Genomic DNA, 17,819 nt, shown 5'->3' with positions numbered 1-17,819 from the left:
GGTAAAAATGTCTCACTTGGAAAGTGGTCATGCTATTGGCCTTGGCGTCCACCAGGCGGGTGTCGGAATTGGCGGCTTTGTCTCACAAGAGCCCCTATTTGATCTTCCACATGGATAGAGCGGAATTGAGAACTCGGCAACAATGTCTGCCAAAAGTGGTTTCTGCGTTTCACAGGATCCAGCCTATTGTGGCGCCTGGGGCTACTTAAGCCTTGGCTGATTCGAAGTCTCTCGATGTAGTCAGAGCTTTGAATATTTATGTCGCCAGAACGGCTCAGATTGGGGAAACAGTCGCTCTGTTTATCCTTTATGCTCCCAACAAAATTGGAGTTCCTGCTTCTAAGCAGACTGTTGCGCGCTGGATCTGTGATACGATTCGACATGCTCATTCTACGGCTGGATTGCCGGTACCGAAGTCGGTGAAGACCCATTCTATCAGGAAGGTGGGCTCTTCCTGGGGCAGATGCCCGAGGAGTCTCGGCGGTTCAACTTTGCCGAGCAGCTACTTGGTCGGGTTAAAACACTTTTGCTAAGTTCTACGAGTTTGATACCCTGGCTGATGGGGACCTCATGTTTGCTCAATCAGTGCTGCAGAGTCGTCCGCACTCTCCCGCCCGGTCTGGAGCTTTGGTATAAACCCCATGGTCCTTTTGAAGTCCCCAGCATCCTCTAGGACGTATGAGAAAATAGGATTTTAATACCGGTAATCCTTTTCTCTTAGTCCGTAGAGGATGCTGGGCGCCCGTCCCAGTGTGTACTGTGTCTGCAGTTATTGGTTGTCGTTACACTCATGTGGTGTTTCTTTTCAGTCAAGTCTGTTGCTGCTGTTATTTATGCCATGGCATGCGGTATGTGATTACTGGTCGTGTTACACACAGGTTGTGTTACATTTTCGGTCAGCATATTGCTGTATGTTTTTTCCATGCCGTCAGCTGGTGTTCTATTGAATGCCACGTTCTGAGGCAGGTTCGAGGTGTGAGCTGGTATGACACTCACCATGTTTAAACAATAAATTCTTTCCTCGAAATGTCCGTCTCCCTGGGCACAGTTTTCTAACTGAAGTATGGAGGAGGGGCATGGAGGGAGGAGCCAGTTCACACCCATTCAAAGTCTTATAGTGTGCCCATGTCTCCTGCGGATCCCTTCTATACCCCATGGTCCTTTTGGAGTCCCCAGCATCCTGTACGGACTAAGAGAAAAGGATTTACCGGTAGGTATTAAAATCCTATTATTACTAGCTGATGTGCCCAAGCAAAGGTTTGCTGGGCGGAACATTTTACCCCTTTTCACCCCCTTAGGAGTCTAATTTGAGAAAGTCTCTGCTTAGTGGGTGGCTGCAAATAACTGTCACAGTTCTCAGACCACCCAGCAGGTCACATGTTCCAGGGCACCCAGCAGGTCACATGTTTAATGTCACGCAGCAGCTGCACAGGTAGAGTTGAGCAACTGTCACATTTTCCAGAGCACAATGGTGATGCACTGTAAATGGCAGGCGAACGTTTTGCCACATAACTCTATGGACCAAGGCCTTTAATTTAATGGTATATGAAATGCCCGGCTCAGGCAACGGCACCATAGAAATATGTCACTCATAAAAGTCACCTTTCTGCTATTAGTCTACAGATATTGCGCATGAGCTGGGATGGTCTTGTGACAGCGATCGCAGAGAAAATGTATTTGCAAAGTGATTGACAGTCAGGGATGGCTTGTGGGCAGTAACGGGGGAGTGGCGACTCAAATGTAGGAGCGTTTCGACCCTTTTAGGGAACGTGTCATATCCTGCGACTGCAATCCCTTACGCAGTTACCATGCCTCCAGCGCCATGCTGCGCGACCCCGGGGTAACTCAGAAGGTTGGCTATCAATGTTCCCGTTTTCATACGGTGAATATGAGGCGCCCCCAGTGAGCATCTCAACACAAATCCCGGCGGCTGCGATATTTACATATTTGCGCACAGCTGCTGCGCACTGAGGGCCCGATTCAGACCCGATCGCTGTTGTGCGAATTCGCATTCGATTATCAAATGCACCGCAATGCACAGGCGCGACGCCAAACAGTGACAGAATGGTGTGAAAATTTTGAACGCTAGGCGTACGTAAGGAGATTGACAGGAAGCGGGCGTTTGTGGGTGGTAACTGCCTGTTTTCTGGGAGTGTCTGGAAAAACGCAGGCGTGCCCAAGCATTCTTAGGGAGGGTGTGTGACGTCAGCTCCGGCCCCGATCAGCCCGTTCTCATCGCACTGCAGGCGTAAGACCTGGGCGGTACACACACTGCACACACTAGAAAAAACATTCGATGGTGAGTGAGTTGCGAACGGATTTGCAGCTGTCCGCTACATGGCGAAGTTTTAAGGTTAGGCTAAACATACTTACAGTACACAACCTGTGGGGATCCTCTGCTTCGGGGAAAGGCGGTCACTATAATAATGGTGCGTCCGCCTCCCCGAGACTACAAACCATTCAGTGAAAGCCCCAGGGCTCTAAACAGACCCACTACGGTGTGATCGAACTAGTGAAAAAAATGGCAACTTGGGGCCTGATACAGACATGGTCGCGGTTCGTACAGCAGCTGCGTCTTTGGACACTCCCTCATTTTGTAAAACAGTCTACACCGCCGCCCCCCCCCCCCCCCAACGGCTAAATGGGCACTGCGTGTGACACCGCGGGACCCATTCTGTACAAGCGCAGTACCACAAACATCGGAACATTGCGTACATCTCTGACTTTGTCACCTCAGTGGTCTCAGTATAATGGGCCTAATTCAGACCTGATCGCTCGCTAGTTTTTTTTTTGCAGCGATGCGGACAGATAGTCGCCGCCCATAGGGGAGTGTATTTTCGCTTTGCAAGTGTGCAAACGCATGTGCAGATCTTGTGCAGGGACTCTGCGCAGCCCAGGACTTACTCAGCCGCTGCGAACACTTCAGCCTGTCCGAGACCGGAATTGACGTCAGACACCCGCCCTGCAAACGCTTGGACACGCCTGCGTTTTTTCCAACCACTGCCTGAAAACGGTCAGTTGACACCCACAAACGCCTTCTTCCTGTCAATCTCCTTGCGATCGCCTGTGCGAACGGATCCTTCGCACAAACCCATCGCTGAGCGGCGATCCGCTTTGTAACCGTGCGACGCACCTGCGCATTGCGGTGTATACGCACGCGCAGTTCAGACCTGATCGCAGCGCTGCAAAAAACACTAGTGAGTGATCAGGTCTGAATTACCCCCAATATATCATGGCCCTAAAGACCCAGGAACACAATATCCTGACAGAAAATGTTGATGAAACTGATTGGAACTCATCTAGAGAGAGAATTAGATTCAACGGAAACATTTTAAAAGTTCTCTGCAACTGATCTCAGGTTCAATATTCCATAAATAATTTTCGATCCGCCCCCATGGATGGCAGAGAAGCGCGTCGCCATCCCAGCGCTGTAACACACTTACATAGAGAGAACTTTCACAGCCATGAGGTCTTGCCGGAGGTCCAGGCATTTTGTAGAGTTGAAATCCAAAGGACCTTCGGAAAATTCAAAGTATCTGAAAAGAAGTAGAGTTACAAAACATCAGAAGCTGGGCTGCGTGAGCTCCACTTGTGAGGACAATGAGATGAGAACACAAAGAGAATTCACCGTTCAGATATAATACATCACATCATAAAACTCTGGCGCTCTCCTGTGAGCGGAGAAATGTCTGGGGAGGGAACATAGATCGAGGAACGAAACAGAGAAGATGTCAGTATTGTTTCAGCAAAGTATGTGATGAAAAATATAACCCTAACCACTATCTGGCGTGGATGCGTTATGTCCTAACGCGGCCTCTGAGTGAAAGATGTAGGGGGAGGTTTATCAAATCTTAGAGATACATAGAGCAGAGAGAGGTAAAAGGCCAGATGTACTAAGCATTGAAAAGTGATAGAGGAGAGAGACAAAGCACCAACCAACCAGCTTCTGTCATTTTTCTGTAAAATGGCAGAAGCTGATTGATTGGCAAGGGCGCAGCTACCATAGGTGCAGGGAGTGCAGCTGCTATGGGGCCCAGAGCTGAGAGGGGCCACTTTCACTTTCCCTGTCACAGTTACCTGTGTTACATACATTTTTCACCATTGGGTGGTACACAGGGGGACTTATAATTTGTGCCTTGGGACCTACAATATATCTAGTTATGTCCCTGGACCTGCACATTGTAATGTGTTATAAAATGAACTGGAGGGCATTTTAATGTTACATAATATGAATTGCGGCACTGTATCGTGGCACAGTATAAAGTGGAGGCTCTATAGTGTGGATTAAGATGAACTAGAAGAACTGTGAATTGGGGTAATGTGTTGCATAGGGGGGTAATTCTGAGTTGATCGCAGCAGGGACTTTGGCCCTCATTCCGAGTTGTTCGCTCGCTAGCTGCTTTTAGCAGTATTGCACACGCTAAGCCGCCGCCTACTGGGAGTAAATCTTTGCTTTGCAGAATTGTGAACGAAAGATTAACAGAATTGCGAATAGAAATTTCTTTGCAGTTTCCGAGTAGCTCGAGACTTACTCTGCCACTGCGATCAGTTCAGTCCTTTTCGTTCCTGGTTTGACGTCACAAACACACCCAGCGTTCGCCCAGACACTCCCTCGTTTCTTCAGACACTCCCGCGTTTTTTCCAGAAACGGCAGCGTTTTTATGCACACACCCCTAAAACGGCCAGTTTCCGCCCAGAAACACCCACTTCCTGTCAATCACACTCCGATCACCAGAACGATGAAAAATCTTCGCAAAGCCGTGAGTAAAATAACAAACTTTTGTGCTAATTTACTTGGCGCAGGCGCACTGCGAACATTGCGCATGCGCAGTTTGCGACTTATAGCACCGATGTGAAGAAAAAGAACGAGCGAACAACTCGGAATGAGGGCCCTTGTTAGCAGTTGGGCAAAACCATGTGCACTGCAGTGGGGCAGATGTAACATGTGCAGAGAGAGTTAGATTTGGGTGTGGTGTGTTCAATCAGCAATCTAAAATGCAGTGTAAAAAAAAAGCAGCCAGTATTTACCCTGCACAGAAACAAAATAATCCACCCAAATCTTTCTCTCTCTGCACATGTTATATCTGCCTCCCCTGCAGTGCACATGGTTTTGCCCAACTGCTAACAAAGCTGCTGCTGCGATCAACTCAGGAATACCCCAAATGTGTACTAGTGGCCCGACAATGTGAAATACTGTGAACTAAGGGGGTCATTCCGAGTTGTTCGCTCGTTAGATTTTTTCGCAACGGAGCGATTAGTCGCAAACTGCGAATGCGCAATGTCCGCATTGCGCCTGCGCCAAGTAAATTTGCAAAAAAGTTTGGTATTTTACTCACGGCGTAACAAAGAAATTTCATTGTTCTGGTGATCGTAGTGTGATTGACAGGAAGTGGGTGTTTCTGGGCGGAAACTGGCCGTTTTATGGGTGTGTGCGGAAAAACGCAGGCGTGTCAGGGAAAAACGCGGGAGTGTCTGGAGAAATGGGGGAGTGTCTGGGCGAACGCTGGGTGTGTTTATGACGTCAAACCAGGAACGAAACTGACTGAACTGATCGCAGTGTAGGAGTAAGTCTCGAGCTGCTCAGAAACTGCTAAGAACGGTCTATTCGCAATTCTGCTAATCTTTCGTTCACAATTCTGCTAAGCGAAGATACACTCCCAGGGGGCGGCGGCTTAGCGTGTGCACTGCTGATAAAAGCAGCTAGCGAGCGAACAACTTGGAATGAGGGCCTAAGGCTCTACTATGGTTCAGAAAATGAACTAGGGCTCTATTATGGGGCATAAAAGTTAACAATTGCTGCTGAGAGGTGTCTCGCTAGAAGCATTGGGTCAGGGCAGAGCCGGCCTTAACCAATATGATGCCCTAGGCAAGATTTTGGCTGGTGCCCCCTAGCACCGCTGCTAGTTCTGCAGGAGATGCCTGGCATGAGTCAGCTGGCAGCTCTGCTAATGTCGGGAGCCTTTTGTTTATGAAAATGCATCATATTTGCATTACTATGTGGCTAGGATGCACAAGCAGCTTCTGCTGATTAAAATTATATGCAGCATTCCTATATTCTGTGTGTGATTGTGGCTGTATCTGCATACGAATTGCTACATTACAGTGATTTCCAAGAATACACTGCAATATAGCATTTCGTATTTAGATACAGCCACAGTTGCACACAGAATATAGGCATGCTGCATATCATTTTAATCAGCAGAATCTACTGGTGCCCCTAAGCAAACCAAATGCCCTAGGCATTTGCCTAGTTTGCCTATGCCTAAGGCCGGCTCTGGGTCAGGGGCCCCTTATATATGCTGCTATGGGGCCCACAAAGTTCTGGCTACGCCCCTGTTGGTTGGTACTTTATCTCTCTCCAAGTTTTGCTAAATCTCACTTATAAAATAATATGGCAAACATAATTATATCTTTCATGTAACTATGTACCCATTGGGATAATGCCAATTATTACAGCTATTAGATGTCATAGGTGAGTTTGGTAATCTTCTAAAAGTAAGTAAACTGAGGTAATTTCCATAATCCAACTATCCCACATATAATGCACAAAAAGCCCCAATACATACATACTGTATACATGCATAGAAATAATAAAACTGGCATAGACATGAAGAAAAGACATATACAAGCACATACACCAAGATACATATGTACACACACATACTGCACATCAAGCCTGGCCAACCTGTGGCTCTCCAGCTGTTGTAAAACTACAAGTCCCATCATGCCTTGCCACAGTTTTGCTATTAGGTAATGCTAAAACTGTGGCATGGCATGCTGGGATGTGTAGTTTCACAACATCTGGAGAGCCACAGATTGGCCAGGCCTGCTGCACATACATACATTTATTCACACAGGATTAATTGATTACAGGCATGATGAAGAGTTAGGCTGCAATTGGGCCTAGTGGACAGTGGGGGTGAATCAGACCTGATTGCTGCTGTGCGTTTTCGTACAACGGGCGATCAGCGATTAACTGCGCATGCATATGCACCGCAATGCGCACGCGCGTTGGCAAACAACAAATGGTATCGCCGGTCAGCGACAGGCTGGTGCGAAAATTCTAATCGCACAGCCATTCACATGCTGAGTGACAAGAAGAGGCCATTTGTGGGTGGTAACTGACCGCTTTCTGGGAGTGTCAGGAGAAACGCAGGCGTGCCCAAGTGTTTTCAGGGCGGGTGTGTGATGTCATCTCCGGCCCCGATCAGCCAGTTCTCATCGCACTGTAGGAGTAAGTCCTGGGCTGCGCACACACTGGTAAAAACATTCACTGGTGAGTGAGGTGTGAACGGATTTGCAGCTGTCCGCTGAGGGGTTTTTAGTTGCTCAGCGTACACATGTGATCGCACACTTGCATGGCGAATATACACTCCCCTTGGGCGGCGACTATCTGATCGCAGGACTACAATTTTAGCAGCCTAACGATCAGGTGTGAATCACCCCCTGTGTAAGTCTCTGAGGTACCTTTCTAGTGAGGAAAAGCCCTATCCCAGGCAGTTTCCACTTGCAATATGGCTTTATGTTATAAAAATCAGCCCCTTTGCTATCACTGCCTGAGAAAAGATTTACTGGTTCATGCCAGCAAACAGCTTCCCCAAATCCCTCTTCTGTGGTCTCCATCATTGATACCCCCCAAATGTCCCACTTCAGCAGAGCTAACTTTCACCCCATAGAGGGCACTTTTGGATCTTGCTGACCGAGAACCTAAAGGGCCCTACACATTTAACGATTCGCCGCCGAGCTGCCCGACGGTGGATACGGCCGACGGGCGAACCGGCAGGGGAGGGGGGGGGGGGGGGGGCAGTGACGAGGGAAGTGAAGTTCCTTCACTCCCCCCGTCACCCGGCTCCATAGAAGTCAGGCAAATATGGACGAGATCGTCCATATTAGCCTGCATGCACAAGCGACGGGGCACCAGCGATGAACGAGCGCGGGGCCGCGCATCGTTCATCGTTGGTGCCTCCACACTGTAAGATATGAACGGTATCTCGTTCATTAATGAACGAGATCGTTCATATCTTTTAGTCAGATCGACCAGTGTGTAGGGCCTATAAGTAAGATCCTGCGACTTGCGGAAACTGTGACACAGCTGCTAGATTTAAATCGGCAATTAGCTTAAAGGCAAAACCAGGTTGGATTGTCTTTAAATGAATTGCTCTTTTAAATCCAGTGACAATCTCTCTGTAATCGCCAGTTCATGCATATTGCGGACTGTTACATTCTGCCCAGAGTTTATCCAGATTATTGGGAGCGAGGTTTATTTATCCCGATTCCACGTGTGTAAACGTTGCGAGGCATTCACCTCACACCTCATAACATTCCATAAATCACAGACTGAGTTTAAACTGGCCGAGGCCCTGACCCCTGACATCATATACCCAGTGTATACCAAGACCAATCCCGTAAAACGACAAGGCAGTCCAATCAGATACTAGGGGTCAGAGGAAGATAGAGTGTCTTAATGTGACCTGTAGAGTGAGTGGAGTGGCGGCTCTCACCATATTAATAAGGCCCAGGCAATGAGGGAGATTTATGAAAGCTTGGAGAAAGATAAATTGGAGAGAGATAAACTACCAACCAATCAGCTCCTAACTGCCATGTTACAGGCTGTTAGAATAATGACAGGAGCTGACTGGCTGGTACTTTATCTCTCTCCAAGTTGGATACATCTACCCCATACTATGGTAACCTCAGGATAACCTCCGGAAGATGAGGATGATAATATTCGGTGTGTAAGCACCTTCTGGCTGAATTAGGTGTCTGAGGGTCACGTCGCACACTTCCCCAGCTCACAGGAATTTTCCTGACTACTTTTAGCACTGAGCACTTCTGCAGACACTAATAGGACGGATATTATTATTCCAACAGCCCCAGGCTATGTTAATTATTTCCTGTTGATCCAGCAACTGCGTCTCCCCTTCTTAAAGAGAGAGAAAGCTCCTATATCGTTTTAGATGTGTCTCCCGGTCAGATGTGTATATACGACGCAATCAGTGTGGATAGTGAACACGGTCAGACGTGTATGTACGCTGCAATCAGTGTGGATAGTGAACACGGTCAGACGTGTATATACGCTGCAATCAGTGCGGATAGTGAACACGGTCAGATGTATATGTACGCTGCAATCAGTGCGGATAGTGAACACGGTCAGATGTGTATGTACGCTGCAATCAGTGCGGATAGTGAACACAGTCAGATGTGTATATACGCTGCAATCAGAGAGGATAGTGAACACGGTCAGACGTGTATGTACGCTGCAATCAGTGAGGATAGTGAACACGGTCAGATGTGTATGTACGCTGAAATCATTGCGGATAGTGAACACGGTCAGACGTGTATGTACGCTGAAATCAGTGCGGATAGTGAACACGGTCAGACGTGTATGTACGCTGCAATCAGTGTGGATAGTGAACACGGTCAGACGTGTATGTACGCTGAAATCATTGCGGATAGTGAACACGGTCAGACGTGTATGTACGCTGCAATCAGTGCGGATAGTGAACACGGTCAGATGTGTATGTACGCTGCAATCAGTGCGGATAGTGAACACAGTCAGATGTGTATGTACGCTGCAATCAGTACGGATAGTGAACACGGTCAGACGTGTATATACGCTGCAATCAGTGCGGATAGTGAACACGGTCAGACGTGTATGTACGCTGCAATCAATGCGGATAGTGAACACGGTCAGATGTGTATGTACGCTGCAATCATTGCGGATAGTGAACACAGTCAGATGTGTATGTACGCTGCAATCAGTACGGATAGTGAACACGGTCAGACGTGTATATACGCTGCAATCAGTGCGGATAGTGAACACGGTCAGACGTGTATGTACGCTGCAATCAATGCGGATAGTGAACACGGTCAGATGTGTATGTACGCTGCAATCATTGCGGATAGTGAACACGGTCAGACGTGTATATACGCTGCAATCAGTACGGATAGTGAACACGGTCAGACGTGTATATACGCTGCAATCAGTGCGGATAGTGAACACGGTCAGATGTGTATGTACGCTGCAATCAGTACGGATAGTGAACACGGTCAGACGTGTATATACGCTGCAATCAGTGCGGATAGTGAACACGGTCAGACGTGTATGTACGCTGCAATCAATGCGGATAGTGAACACGGTCAGATGTGTATGTACGCTGCAATCAGTGCGGATAGTGAACACGGTCAGATGTGTATGTACGCTGCAATCAGTGCGGATAGTGAACACAGTCAGATGTGTATGTACGCTGAAATCATTGCGGATAGTGAACACGGTCAGACGTGTATGTACGCTGCAATCAGTGTGGATAGTGAACACGGTCAGATGTGTATGTACGCTGCAATCAGTGTGGATAGTGAACACGGTCAGACGTGTATGTACGCTGCAATCAGTGCGGATAGTGAACACAGTCAGATGTGTATGTACGCTGAAATCATTGCGGATAGTGAACACGGTCAGACGTGTATGTACGCTGCAATCAGTGTGGATAGTGAACACGGTCAGACGTGTATGTACGCTGCAATCAGTGAGGATAGTGAACACGGTCAGACGTGTATGTACGCTGCAATCAGTGTGGATAGTGAACACGGTAAGATGTGTATGTACGCTGCAATCAGTGCGGATAGTGAACACGGTCAGACGTGTATATACGCTGCAATCAGTGCGGATAGTGAACACGGTCAGACGTGTATGTACGCTGCAATCAGTGCGGATAGTGAACACGGTCAGATGTGTATGTACGCTGCAATCAGTGCGGATAGTGAACACGGTCAGATGTGTATGTACGCTGCAATCAGTGCGGGTAGTGAACGCGGTCAGACGTGTATGTACGCTGCAATCAGTGCGGATAGTGAACACGGTCAGACGTGTATGTACGCTGCAATCAGTGCGGATAGTGAACACGGTCAGATGTGTATGTATGCTGCAATCAGTGCGGGTAGTGAACGCGGTCAGACGTGTATATACGCTGCAATCAGTGCGGATAGTGAACACGGTCAGACGTGTATGTACGCTGCAATCAGTGCGGATAGTGAACACGGTCAGACGTGTATGTACGCTGAAATCATTGCGGATAGTGAACATGGTCAGACGTGTATGTACGCTGCAATCAGTGCGGATAGTGAACACGGTCAGACGTGTATATACGCTGCAATCAGTGCGGATAGTGAACACGGTCAGACGTGTATGTACGCTGCAATCAGTGCGGATAGTGAACACGGTCAGACGTGTATGTACGCTGAAATCATTGCGGATAGTGAACATGGTCAGACGTGTATGTATGCTGCAATCAGTGCGGGTAGTGAACACGGTCAGACGTGTATGTACGCTGCAATCAGTGCGGATAGTGAACACGGTCAGACGTGTATGTACGCTGCAATCAGTGCGGATAGTGAACACGGTCAGATGTGTATGTACGCTGCAATCAGTGCGGATAGTGAACACGGTCAGATGTGTATGTATGCTGCAATCAGTGCGGATAGTGAACACGGTCAGATGTGTATATACGCTGCAATCAGTGAGGATAGTGAACACGGTCAGACGTGTATGTACGCTGAAATCAGTGCGGATAGTGAACACGGTCAGACGTGTATGTACGCTGAAATCATTGCGGATAGTGAACATGGTCAGACGTGTATGTATGCTGCAATCAGTGCGGGTAGTGAACGCGGTCAGACGTGTATATACGCTGCAATCAGTGCGGATAGTGAACACGGTCAGACGTGTATGTACGCTGCAATCAGTGCGGATAGTGAACACGGTCAGATGTATATGTACGCTGCAATCAGTGCGGATAGTGAACACGGTCAGATGTGTATGTACGCTGCAATCAGTGCGGATAGTGAACACAGTCAGATGTGTATATACGCTGCAATCAGTGAGGATAGTGAACATCGTCAGACGTGTATGTACGCTGCAATCAGTGAGGATAGTGAACACGGTCAGACGTGTATATACGCTGCAATCAGTGCGGATAGTGAACACGGTCAGACGTGTATGTACGCTGCAATCAGTGTGGATAGTGAACACGGTCAGACGTGTATGTACGCTGCAATCAGTGCGGATAGTGAACACGGTCAGATGTTTATGTACGCTGCAATCAGTGCGGATAGTGAACACGGTCAGATGTGTATGTACGCTGCAATCAGTGCGGATAGTGAACACAGTCAGATGTGTATATACGCTGCAATCAGTGAGGATAGTGAACACGCTCAGACGTGTATGTACGCTGCAATCAGTGAGGATAGTGAACACGGTCAGATGTGTATGTACGCTGAAATCATTGCGGATAGTGAACACGGTCAGACGTGTATGTACGCTGCAATCAGTGTGGATAGTGAACACGGTCAGACGTGTATGTACGCTGCAATCAGTGTGGATAGTGAACACGGTCAGACGTGTATGTACGCTGCAATCAGTGTGGATAGTGAACACGGTCAGACGTGAATGTACGCTGAAATCAGTGCGGATAGTGAACACGGTCAGACGTGTATGTACGCTGAAATCATTGCGGATAGTGAACATGGTCAGACGTGTATGTACGCTGCAATCATTGCGGATAGTGAACATGGTCAGATGTGTATGTACGCTGCAATCAGTGCGGATAGTGAACACGGTCAGACGTGTATGTACGCTGCAATCAGTGACGATAGTGAACACGGTCAGATGTGTATGTACGCTGAAATCATTGCGGATAGTGAACACGGTCAGACGTGTATGTACGCTGCAATCAGTGTGGATAGTGAACACGGTCAGACGTGTATGTACGCTGAAATCATTGCGGATAGTGAACACGGTCAGACGTGTATGTACGCTGCAATCAGTGCGGATAGTGAACACGGTCAGATGTGTATGTACGCTGCAATCAGTGCGGATAGTGAACACGGTCAGACGTGTATATACGCTGCAATCAGTGTGGATAGTGAACACGGTCAGACGTGTATGTACGCTGCAATCAGTGCGGATAGTGAACACGGTCAGATGTGTATGTACGCTGCAATCAGTGCGGATAGTGAACACGGTCAGACGTGTATGTATGCTGCAATCAGTGCGGGTAGTGAACGCGGTCAGACGTGTATATACGCTGCAATCAGTGCGGATAGTGAACACGGTCAGACGTGTATGTACGCTGCAATCAGTGCGGATAGTGAACACGGTCAGATGTGTATGTACGCTGCAATCAGTGCGGATAGTGAACACGGTCAGATGTGTATGTACGCTGCAATCAGTGCGGATAGTGAACACAGTCAGATGTGTATATACGCTGCAATCAGTGAGGATAGTGAACACGGTCAGACGTGTATGTACGCTGCAATCAGTGCGGATAGTGAACACGGTCAGATGTGTATGTACGCTGCAATCAGTGCGGATAGTGAACACGGTCAGACGTGTATGTATGCTGCAATCAGTGCGGGTAGTGAACGCGGTCAGACGTGTATATACGCTGCAATCAGTGCGGATAGTGAACACGGTCAGACGTGTATGTACGCTGCAATCAGTGCGGATAGTGAACACGGTCAGATGTGTATGTACGCTGCAATCAGTGCAGATAGTGAACACGGTCAGACGTGTATATACGCTGCAATCAGTGCGGATAGTGAACACGGTCAGACGTGTATGTATGCTGCAATCAGTGCGGGTAGTGAACATGGTCAGATGTGTATATACGCTGCAATCAGTGCGGATAGTGAACACGGTCAGACGTGTATGTACGCTGCAATCAGTGCGGATAGTGAACACGGTCAGATGTGTATGTACGCTGCAATCAGTGCAGATAGTGAACACGGTCAGACGTGTATATACGCTGCAATCAGTGCGGATAGTGAACACGGTCAGACGTGTATGTACGCTGCAATCAGTGCGGATAGTGAACACGGTCAGATGTGTATGTACGCTGCAATCAGTGTGGATAGTGAACACGGCCAGATGTGTATATACGACGCAATCAGTGTGGATAGTGAACACGGTCAGATGTGTATGTACGCTGCAATCAGTGTGGATAGTGAACATGGTCAGATGTGTATGTACGCTGCAATCAGTGCGGATAGTGAACACAGTCAGATGTGTATGTACGCTGCAATCAGTGTGGATAGTGAACACGGTCAGACGTGAATGTACGCTGAAATCAGTGCGGATAGTGAACACGGTCAGACGTGTATGTACGCTGAAATCATTGCGGATAGTGAACATGGTCAGACGTGTATGTATGCTGCAATCAGTGCGGGTAGTGAACGCGGTCAGACGTGTATATACGCTGCAATCAGTGCAGATAGTGAACACAGTCAGACGTGTATGTACGCTGCAATCAGTGCGGATAGTGAACACGGTCAGATGTGTATGTACTCTGCAATCAGTGCGGATAGTGAACACAGTCAGATGTGTATATACGCTGCAATCAGTGAGGATAGTGAACACGGTCAGACGTGTATGTACGCTGCAATCAGTGAGGATAGTGAACACGGTCAGATGTGTATGTACGCTGAAATCATTGCGGATAGTGAACACGGTCAGATGTGTATGTACGCTGCAATCAGTGCGGATAGTGAACACGGTCAGATGTGTATGTACGCTGCAATCGGTGCGGATAGTGAACATGGTCAGATGTGTATGTACGCTGCAATCAGTGCGGATAGTGAACACGGTCAGACGTGTATATACGCTGCAATCAGTGCGGATAGTGAACATGGGCCCTCATTCCGAGTTGATCGCTCGCAAGGCGATTTTAGCAGAGTTACACACGCTAAGCCGCCGCCTACTGGGAGTGAATCTTAGCTTCTTAAAATTGCGACCGATGTATTCGCAATATTGCGATTACAAACTACTTAGCAGTTTCAGAGTAGCTTCAGACTTACTTGGCATCTGCGATCAGTTCAGTGCTTGTCGTTCCTGGTTTGACGTCACAAACACACCCAGCGTTCGCCCAGACACTCCCCCGTTTCTCCGGCCACTCCTGCGTTTTTTCCGGAAACGGTAGCGTTTTTATCCACACGCCCATAAAACGCCGTGTTTCCGCCCAGTAACACCCATTTCCTGTCAATCACACTACGATCGCCGGAGCGAAGAAAAAGCCGTGAGTAAAAATACTATCTTCATTGTTAAATTACTTGGCGCAGTCGCAGTGCGAATATTGCGCATGCGTACTAAGCGGAATTTCACTGCGATGCGATGAAAATTACCGAGCGAACGACTCGGAATGAGGGCCTTGGTCAGATGTGTATGTACGCTGCAATCAGTGCGGATAGTGAACACAGTCAGATGTGTATGTACGCTGAAATCAGTGCGGATAGTGAACACGGTCAGACGTGTATGTACGCTGAAATCATTGCGGATAGTGAACATGGTCAGACGTGTATGTATGCTGCAATCAGTGTGGATAGTGAACACGGTCAGACGTGTATGTATGCTGCAATCAGTGCGGCTAGTAAACACGGTCAGACGTGTATGTACGCTGCAATCAGTGCGGATAGTGAACACGGTCAGATGTGTATGTACGCTGAAATCATTGCGGATAGTGAACATGGTCAGATGTGTATGTACGCTGCAATCAGTGCGGATAGTGAACACGGTCAGATGTGTATGTACGCTGCAATCAGTGCGGATAGTGAACATGGTCAGATGTTTATGTACGCTGCAATCAGTGCGGATAGTGAACACGGGCCCTCATTCCGAGTTGTTCGCTCGGAGTTTTTCATCGCATCGCAGTGAGAATTCTCTTAGTGCGCATGCGCAATGTTCGCACTGCGACTGCGCCAAGTAACTTTACTATGAAGAAAGTAAGTTTACTCACGGCATTTTCATCGCTCCGACGTTCGCATTGTGATTGACAGGAAATGGGTGTTACTGGGCGGATGCACGGCGTTTTAGGGGCGTGTGGCAGGAAACGCTACCGTTTCCGGAAAAAACGCAGGAGTGGCCGGAGAAACGGTGGGAGTGCCTGGGCGAACGCTGGGTGTGTTTATGACGTCAGCCAGGAACGAAAAGCACTGAACTGATCGCACAGGCAGAGTAAGTCTGAAGCTACTCAGAAACTGCTATCTCGTTTGTAATCGCAATATTGCGCCTACGTCGGTCGCAATTTTAAGAAGCTAAGATTCACTCCCAGTAGGCGGCGGCTTAGCGTGTGTAACTCTGCTACATTCGCCTTGCGAGCGAACAACTCGGAATGAGGGCCACGGTCAGATGTGTATGTACGCTGAAATCAGTGCGGATAGTGAACACGGTCAGACGTGTATGTACGCTGAAATCATTGCGGATAGTGAACATGGTCAGATGTGTATGTACGCTGCAATCAGTGCGGGTAGTGAACGCGGTCAGACGTGTATATACGCTGCAATCAGTGCGGATAGTGAACACGGTCAGACGTGTATGTACGCTGCAATCAGTGCGGATAGTGAACACGGTCAGACGTGTATATACGCTGCAATCAGTGCGGATAGTGAACACGGTCAGACGTGTATGTACGCTGCAATCAGTGCAGATAGTGAACACGGTCAGATGTGTATGTACGCTGCAATCAGTGCGGATAGTGAACACAGTCAGATGTGTATGTACGCTGCAATCAGTGCGGATAGTGAACACGGTCAGACGTGTATATACGCTGCAATCAGTGCGGATAGTGAACATGGTCAGACGTGTATATACGATGCAATCAGTGCGGATAGTGAACACGGTCAGATGTGTATATACGACGCAATCAGTGCGGATAGTGAACACGATGAATCGTGTATGTACGCTGCAATCAGTGCGGATAGTGAACACGGTCAGATGTGTATGTACGCTGCAATCAGTGCGGATAGTGAACACGGTCAGACGTGTATGTACGCTGAAATCAGTGCGGATAGTGAACACGGTCAGATGTGTATGTACGCTGCAATCAGTGCGGATAGTGAACACAGTCAGACGTGTATATAAGCTGCAATCATTGCGGATAGTGAACATGGTCAGACGTGTATGTACGCTGCAATCAGTGCAGATAGTGAACACGGTCAGACGTGTATGTACGCTGGAATCAGTGCGGATAGTGAACACGGTCAGACGTGTATGTACGCTGAAATCATTGCGGATAGTGAACATGGTCAGACGTGTATATACGCTGCAATCAGTGCGGATAGTGAACACGGTCAGACGTGTATGTACGCTGCAATCAGTGCGGATAGTGAACACGGTCAGATGTGTATGTACGCTGCAATCAGTGCAGATAGTGAACACGGTCAGATGTGTATGTACGCTGAAATCATTGCGGATAGTGAACACGGTCAGATGTGTATGTACGCTGAAATCATTGCGGATAGTGAACACGGTCAGATGTGTATGTACGCTGAAATCATTGCGGATAGTGAACACGGGGGGTCATTCCGAGTTGTTCGCTCGCAAGCGGATTTTAGCAGATTTGCTCATGCTAAGCCGCCGCCTACTGGGAGTGAATCTTAGCTTCTTAAAATTGCGAACGATGTATTCGCAATATTGCGATTACACACCTCGTAGCAGTTTCTGAGTAGCTCCAGACTTACTCGGCATCTGCGATCATTTCAGTGCTTGTCGTTCCTGGTTTGACGTCACAAACACACCCAGCGTTCGCCCAGACACTCCCCCGTTTCTCCGGCCACTCCTGCGTTTTTTCCGGAAACCGTAGCGTTTTTTCCCACACGCCCATAAAACGGACTGTTTCCGCCCAGTAACACCCATTTCCTGTCAATCACATTACGATCGCCAGAACGATGAAAAAGCCGTGAGTAAAATTCCTAACTGCATAGCAAATTTACTTGGCGCAGTCGCAGTGCGGACATTGCGCATGCGCATTAAGCGGAAAATCGCTGCGATG

The 17,819-nt window shown here is 48.2% G+C and overlaps 1 protein-coding gene across 3 annotated transcripts in view; it reads right to left on the bottom strand.

Moving 5' to 3' along the window:
- ST8SIA5 (ST8 alpha-N-acetyl-neuraminide alpha-2,8-sialyltransferase 5) overlaps window positions 1-17,819 on the bottom strand; it is a 143,603-nt gene that overhangs the window by 38,351 nt on the left and 87,433 nt on the right. For all 3 annotated transcript variants that reach the window (XM_063958497.1, XM_063958488.1, XM_063958507.1), the window contains one exon: window positions 3,444-3,536. In XM_063958497.1, coding sequence (XP_063814567.1) covers window positions 3,444-3,536 — 93 coding nt within the window. The remainder of the gene's footprint in view (window positions 1-3,443; window positions 3,537-17,819) is intronic.

This window comes from Pseudophryne corroboree, chromosome 1 (assembly GCF_028390025.1).
Source record: "Pseudophryne corroboree isolate aPseCor3 chromosome 1, aPseCor3.hap2, whole genome shotgun sequence".
In the NCBI taxonomy this organism is placed as follows: Eukaryota; Metazoa; Chordata; class Amphibia; order Anura; family Myobatrachidae; genus Pseudophryne; species Pseudophryne corroboree.
The sequence above is the reverse complement of the archived record's forward strand: the minus strand, read 5'-3'. Positions and strand labels throughout refer to the sequence as shown.